This window comes from Mus caroli, chromosome 17 (genome assembly GCF_900094665.2).
Source record: "Mus caroli chromosome 17, CAROLI_EIJ_v1.1, whole genome shotgun sequence".
NCBI lineage: Eukaryota > Metazoa > Chordata > Mammalia > Rodentia > Muridae > Mus > Mus caroli.
In genome coordinates, this window is record NC_034586.1 from 28,034,290 (window position 1) to 28,041,969 (window position 7,680).

Here is a 7,680-nt window from a genome sequence, read left to right on the forward strand (position 1 = left end):
GGGCATACTGGCCTGGCAAACACAGACACGAAGCCACAGCCTCCCACGCGAATATGGGAAACTCTCACTCACATGGAGAGGCAGGAAGATAGCCACAAATCATAAACTCCTTTCTCCCATGAGCGTGCAATCCTCCTCTCATGGATCGGGTGGGGCTTGGATGGGCACCTCAGCCCTCAATCTGGACCGAGGCCTGCGGCCCCTTCCCCAAACCCATCAAGATAGTCCTGAGTAGCTGGACAGTAGTGCCACACGCCTTTAATCCCAGCACTTGGGAGGCAGAGGCAGGCGGGTTTCTGAGTTCGAGGCCAGCCTGTGTCTACAGAGTGAGTTCCAGGACAGCCAGGGCTACACAGAGAAACCCTGTCTCGAAAAAAAAAACAAAGTCCTGAGTGATAGAAAATAAAAACTAAAAGACAACTTAAGTTTGTAACCTTTCCACGGACAGAGGTGAGGAGGGCTAAGGATGGGGACTGGAGTAGTCAAACAAACCTGGCTATGCAACTATGCAAAGACACAACTTACATCACCCCTACTTCAACCCTCCTCTCCTCTACCCTACCCTTCCGGCTCCCAGCGAGGATCCCCTAGCTCAGTCTAGTCTCAAATACCAAGGGCAGAACTCAAAGCAGGTGACTCATTTCTTAGCGTCACCCTACAATACCCCCGCCCCGAATTCCGTTCCTAGATAAACGTGTCAAAGCTCAACCCTGCAAGGGTGTGGTGGACATTCGAACCTGGGAGGTGATGCTCTCAGCCCCCTACCCAAAGTCCTGCAAGGCAGCGACGATGACACGCCAGGAGGGGGCGCTGCGTGCAGAGCGCTGGGGACCACGGGTATCGTCGCCAAGCTGGGCGCGGCACCCTCCCTGCGCCGCGGGCGGGTTCCCACGCTCTGCGCCTCGCGCCCCCGCCGACCGGTCAGGCCGGTTCCAGCCCCGGACCCGCCTCGCCGCCTTAGCTTTAGGGGAGACGTAGCGGAGCGGGAGGGGGGACGGGGGAGCAGCTTCCAAGGAGGGAACGGACTAGCAAGACAGACAAGGACCAAGCGACGGAGAACTCCGAAGCCTTCTCCCGGGCGGAAGACTGGGGCGGGGGTGGGGGTGGGGGTGGGGGGGGAGTGTCATTGGGGAGGGAGCGGTCACTCCTAAGAGGACAGCAGGATTTGAGAAACCTGAAGGAGTGGGTTGGGATTAGAAGAACATAGGCTGAGGTCCCCCCAAATCTCTATTCTGGAGCCTTGAGCGAGCTCCACTCCGCGCGATCCGGGCTCCCGGAGGCCGCGTGAGCCGGTGATTCACCTGTCGAGGGGCGGGGCAGCCTCAGGCGTATTCACCTGTCGGCAGCTGTCCAGGCGTGTAGTTCTACTGCGCAGGCGCCCCGCCCCAAACCTCAGCCTCCCTTCCAAGCGACTGCTTCCAAGTAAGGACACACTCTGCCCTCCCAACCCTCAGCCTCGGCCAGTGACCCCCAATAAAGCTAAATGAGATTCCAGCCATTTAATTTTAAAGGTTCTTTTTTCTATATCGGAAGTCATCCTGGCCCCACCTAGCTTGAGGCCGATCCACTGGCTAGCCCACACGGTATTGAGGAAATGAATACACTGATGAACGAACTAATTAATAGCTGCTGAATGAAATGCTATTACTATTAAAAAGAAAACAAGACCAATAAGCCCACAGACCTTGAGGTCCTTTCCCTCCAACCCAGGGCTTTGTATGTACTGGGCAAACACCATTGAACATCTCCAGTCGTCAAAAGGTTTCAAAAGTTTCTCTTATTTTTAATATAGTTTTAATTTTTATTACATTATCTGTGTGTGTATGTATTCATGCAGAGGCCAGAGAACAACTTGCCGAGATTAGTTCTCTCTTTCCATCTTTTGGGTCCCCAGGATTTAACTCAGGTTGTCCAGTTTGGCAGCAAGTGCCTTTACCTACTAAGCTCTCAGCTGCCCCAGCCCCCTTTAGAAAACAAAACATTGAGACAACCTCACTCTGTGAGAGCCCAGACTGCCCTGGAACTGTACAGAATGACCTCCTGCTTCTGCTGGGAAATACAAGCGTAAGCCCAGTTAAAGGTTCTTTTCAAATCTTTACAGTCAACCTCATGAAAGAAAAGCCATTGTAGATGCAAAAGTGGCTGGGAAGGTCCCCAGCACTTGCTCGAGATGTCCCAGAATCTAGAGTTCTGTCTGCCTCTGGTAGTTCATTCCCAAACCCTCCTCTTCTTCCCTAACTTTCTGCATTTCCCAAATAATTCTTGGGTCCCTTCCTGCACAGTCACAGGCCAGGGAAAGCACTCCTGCTTCACAGATGCAGTGAGGTTCAGAAAAGAGAAATGACTAACCAAAGGTCATACAAACTAGAACAAAATAAAACCGGGCTCTAAAATAAGTCTCCTAGGTGCTTCCTGTATTCTGACATATGGGAGGGCATGGATGTCCTCGTCACTGTCAAGCCACTGTCATTGGCCTTGGAAATCAATTTTTTATTCCAGAGCACTGTGACTTAACTAACTGGTTAAGTCTCAGACACTTAGCAAGATGATGTGGGATTTGAACCCAAGCCAGAGAGACACCAGAGCTTCTGCTCTTAAAGCTGTCTGATTGCCTATGGGGAAACACAAGAGGTTACCGAAGCCACACACATGGAGGAAGTGATACCAGCATCCCCCAGGAGACTCGGAGGCAGAGGAAGAGGACCTATTCCCTCCCCACACAGGGCCCACTGATGGCACTGGGCCAGACACTCACAGGCAAGCAGCCTCCAGGGAGGGCTGCTGGTGGGTGCACCGACCTCCATTTGCACATGGGCTTCCATCCAGACAAGGGGGTGCTGTGTGGGGGCAAAAGAAGGTGGGGAGGTCAGACAGGCACACAGAACCCCAAATCATATAAGGACAGACCCTCCTGTCCTGTCTGCCAGGCAACAGCTGCACTGGGCTAGGAGGGTATCTGTGTGGGTACTAAGAGGCCCCCTATCTACAGTTCCCACGGCCCCCCACCCCAGCCCCAGCTGTTGGGGCTGCAGCTGTCCCTGCCAGCTCAAGCCCTGGGAACCACAAGGCAGGGGTGAGAAGGAGGAGTTGACTTGTGCCAGATGTGTGGGCTCAGGAAGTTGCCTTGACTAGGATGTGCACATCAGAGAAAAGGCACAGAGTAGGAAGTGAAGAAAGATGCTGAGTGTTAAAGGGGATCTGCAGCTTCAAGCCCATGTCTTGGGTAGATGGAGAAGGCAGGCAGTGTTGAGCCTGTGTCTACTGTAACCCCTGCTAGCTCTTGAAAGAGTAGGCAAAGCATACACCTAGGAGGAACCCACAGCAGCCATAGAGAGATGGTTTGGGGTACTAGATGGTTGGGCTATGGAGTTTAAGGGAGAGAACTGGTGCAAGATATGTGCCGCCCTGTCCAGTGTCCCCATCCCTCCGGGTTGTATCCCGCTTTGGGTGTGGCAGTCTTGCCAGATGGTGAGAGGTGTGGCCAGGTCTGAGCTGGTGGAGAATTATGTGCTCAGACAGGTGTGGGCCCCTGTAGAAGTTTTGCTCCTCAGAGAGAGAAGGAAAGGGGATTGGGGGAGAATTGAGAAACAGGGACAGACAGAAACTGAAAGGAGAAAACCAAAAATCAAAAACCAGAGAGACAGTAGAAGGATGAGTTAAGAATGAAGAACCTATTCAATTTTGTGACATCACACTAGAAGCTGTATTGGGGGGGGGGGTAGAGACACAACCATGTGAGCCGTGTGTGTATGTGTGTGTGTGTTTGTGTATGTATGTATGTATGTATGTATGTATGTATGTATGTACATATGCCTGTGAGTTTGTGTGACAGTCTGTGTGAGTATTAGACCACTATATGACTAATAGTGACTAATAGTGCATGTGCTTGGTACCATGCTGGTATCTTCAAACAGCATAGCTTTGTACACCATGTGCACACAAGCTGCATGCACTGTGCATCCATCTATATGAACAGCAGTATTCAAGCATACAGCTGTGTGACCACTGGTGTGCTTGTATGGGTCATGGATTGGCAGCTATAAATGTGACCTTGAACATGAATGCCTAGCAGGTCTTGGGTGACCTCTGCCTGAATGCACATCAACATGTGAGCAGCAAACACATAGGTGTGTCTTGTGTGTGCCAAGTGTGCATCTATGGCTGCACTAAACCTGTGCACATGCATTTTTTCCCTTTCTATGTGTGACAGGCCATGAGTCTGCACTGGCCCCGCGGGGGCGGTGGCTCCTGCCCAGTCCTGCCTAGTTGAGCCTAGAGGCTAAGCCACTCTCTATGCAACTCTCACCCGGCCCAGCACTGAGTCCCACCATAGGAGCCCTAGAACCCCTGGCCACAGCCAACTGCCTATGCCCCTCCCCCGCTAATCAGGCCTCCCGGGGCAGGGGTGGGGGCGCCCCCTCAGTCCCCGCTCAGGCCCTCCGTGGGTCCCGCTTTGTCTGGCAAAGAAAGCGTGAGGCCGGCCGGGGGGAGGGGGTGTCTAGACGGCGAAGCCATTGTCCCGAGCGGGGGAGGGGAGCTCAGAGTGGAGGAAGAGGGGAGGGGGGCCCAGGCATGCTGGGGAGGGGCTCCGGCCACAGGGAGGGGGCCCAGAAGCCAGAGATGAGCACGTGGACCTCGCCCCTTCTCCTCCCGGCACAGAGGCGGGGTCCCGAGACTGCGGGATCCCGGCGGCCTGAAGAGGGATCGGGCAGCACGCGGGGGAGGGGGCGCGGGCTTCACAAGGGCTCCAGCTCCTGCTTCTCGCGCTCCAGCGCCGGGTCTTGCAGCTCTCCAACATGAGACGTTTTCTCCGAGTTCAGAGCTCTGAGAACTCCGCGCCCCCTCCTTACCCCCCCCCCCCTTCACGGCCCGCCCGGGATAGGGGAGGCGCTTTTGTGCAAGGGGTCCTAGGCCTTGGGGGTCCTTGAGCCCCCATCCTAACCTTCTCAGGACTCCAGGCAGAAGTAGGATGGGGTGAGCCTGAAACTTTTGGTACACCTCGCCTCCGAATTTCAACCCCAGATTCCCACAACTCCAGCTCCTACTCTTGGACTCCTGATTCATTCAAGGGTCTCGATTCCTTGGGCCTCTAGGATCCTGCCTTCCCATCATGAATCTGTGCGAACCCCATGACTGATACACACCCCCAGCTGCTGCATCTCTGCCCCGGCTTTAATCCTGGGGGGCAGGTCCTCTAAATTCCAAACTTAGGAGAATATATATATATATATATATATATAATTTTTTTTTGCTTCCCCGCCCCTGCAACCCCAGTCCCACCCTCCGAGTCCCTGATCCCTCACCTGCAGCCCCCAGCCCCGCTAGCAGCAGCAGCAGGGGCAGCGCCCGCATGGGCGGTGGTGGCGGTGGCAGGGCCATCAGGCGACGACGGCGGCGGCGGCCCCGGGCCCCCAGCCCCATGGCGGCCGGCCACGACCCTCCCTCCTCCCTCCTCCCTCTTTCCCAGGGCTCCGGGCACGTCCCGGGCCAGCCTCCGCGCCGCCAACTTCGCCGAAGTGAGGCTGTCGGACTGCCCCGCCCCCAGGCCTGGGCGGCTCGCCCCGCCCCGGGGCCGGCTCTGAGCGCCCCCGCCCCCTGCCCGGCCTCCTGGGGTCCGACCCTTCTACCCGCCAAGCCTGGGACTTGCAGACCACGGTACACTCAGGTCTGCCACAGAGATGCGGGCTTAACCTGCGTGAGGTGACAGGTATCCAGCTCGTGAGCACATCCATCTTTATCCTCCAGCACAGAACCAAAGCCAGGGCTCACACACACAGCCATGACACAAACGCAAACACCCCTAACTCCAAACCCTCTAAACCTGGGTGTAGAGAGGCCCATGAACGAACGTAGCCGCACCCATGCAAACCGTATAGAAGTTTCATGGGGACACGAAACATCAATCACCTCAAAACTCAGGCTCCAACTGCGCCCCAAACCCGGGCGGGCAGCATTTACAATCTGGCCAGGAGTTTCGTGGATGAGTCTCATGTACCTGTGTGCAGCTCTCCTACAATGTGACGATCACAAAGGTCTACCGAAGAGGGAAAGGTGCTTGCTGCCAATCACAGACACCCGAGTTCAATTCCTGGGCCTCCCATGCTAAAATTAAAAAACCAACACATACATACATTGTCTTCTGACTGCCACATGTACCCGGTGATACACATGCACTCCTACACACACTGTGCTCGAATGCTTGCACGCGCACTCACACGCGCGCGCACACACACACACACACACACACACACACGCTTATACGCACAATAAATAAGATAAAATACTTTGTAAAAAAAAAAAAAATCCACACCAGCTCCTAGCACATCCCACACTCTACATGGTTTTACCATGAGGCCTATCATTTCGTTGCCACTCACTGAGTTTTACATCCAGGAGACCTGCAAAGGCTTCTGAACGCTCCCTCTGTCTGAAGTGAGAATGGAAGCTCTAGAGGTGCATTCAGGGGAAATCTCAAGAGTCGGGTGAAGGGTGCCATTCTTGAACATCTCCATCACTAGGAGACCAAAGGACTGGAACAGAGGACCCATATAATCCTGGAAGGGCATACACAGACACTCCTGTAGTGGGAGGACAGAACCAACTTCCACAAGTTGTCCTCTGATCTCTACATTGTAGAGGACCCATCTCCCCTCCCTGCCACCACCCCCCCCAACTGGATACATAATAAATAAGTGTATTTTTATTAATTGGGGAAGGTGTCATGGTTCACACGGTCTCCAGAGGCAAAAGCAGACAGATCTGTGAATTCAAGGCCAGCTTGGTCTACCTAGCAAATTCCAGGACAGCCACGGATACACTTTTTAAAGATTTATTTGTGTGTGTGTGTTTCTGTGTGTGTGTTTCTGTGTGTGTGTGTGTGTTTCTGTGTGTGTGTGTGTGTTTCTGTGTGTGTGTGTGCATGCTAGTGTGAGTACATGCATATACACAGACCAGGGAAGGCACTGCACCCCTCAAAGCTGGAGTTATGGTCATTTGTGGAATAGCCAGCTTGTTACATGAGACAACTGGAATCTGAAATCGGATCCTCGTGATGCTGCCCCATGCTCTCTTAACAACTGAACAGTCTTTCAGGCCCACTTTGTTGTTATCCTACTTTGGGGGCCTCTCCTTTTCAGGCAGAGTCTCATGCAACCCAGACTGGCCTTGAACTTACTGAAACCAGAATGACCTAGAAGTCCCAATCTTTCTGGCTTTGCCTCCCCAGTGCTAGAATTATGGGTATGTGCTTCCATGGTTTTTGTGATGCTGGGGCCAGAACCTGGGGTTTCCAGTGTATAAGGGAGACACTCTACCATGTAACCACATCCCCAGTCCTCACCCAAGTTTGTACTCAACATTTTATGGTTATTCCGAATAACATCCCTTATAGCTTCTTTGTGGACCAAGGACTGGATTCCCAGATCTTCACCTCTGCCTTAGTTTGAGGTCAGTTGTTTGAAAGAGTGCCTCTCGGACCAATGACCTGCAAGTTCTACAAGATTAACTTCATGCGTCTTTGGCAGAATCCCTGCATCCTTCCCAGGGCATATTATCAGGGTACCTGCCATCTTTTCCTAGTATCGGTGGTATTAAACTTTCATGGCTTGGGCTGAGTTGGTGAAGTTTTCTTCCTCTTTTCTCAATATTCTGGTTTTTTTTGTTGTTGTTGTTGTTTTTTTG

General features: G+C 53.4%; 1 protein-coding gene across 1 annotated transcript in view; it reads right to left on the reverse strand.

The window, feature by feature from the left end:
* The window catches only part of Notch3 (notch receptor 3), a 47,772-nt gene extending 42,260 nt beyond the window's left edge, over positions 1-5,512 (reverse strand). Inside the window, exons 1-2 of the mRNA XM_021186339.2 lie at positions 5,304-5,512; positions 2,756-2,837 (exon numbers count right to left, since the gene is read on the reverse strand). Of these exons, the coding sequence (XP_021041998.1) occupies positions 2,756-2,837; positions 5,304-5,421 (200 nt within the window). The 5' untranslated portion in view covers positions 5,422-5,512. The remainder of the gene's footprint in view (positions 1-2,755; positions 2,838-5,303) is intronic.
* Positions 5,513-7,680: the final 2,168 nt, after the last annotated feature.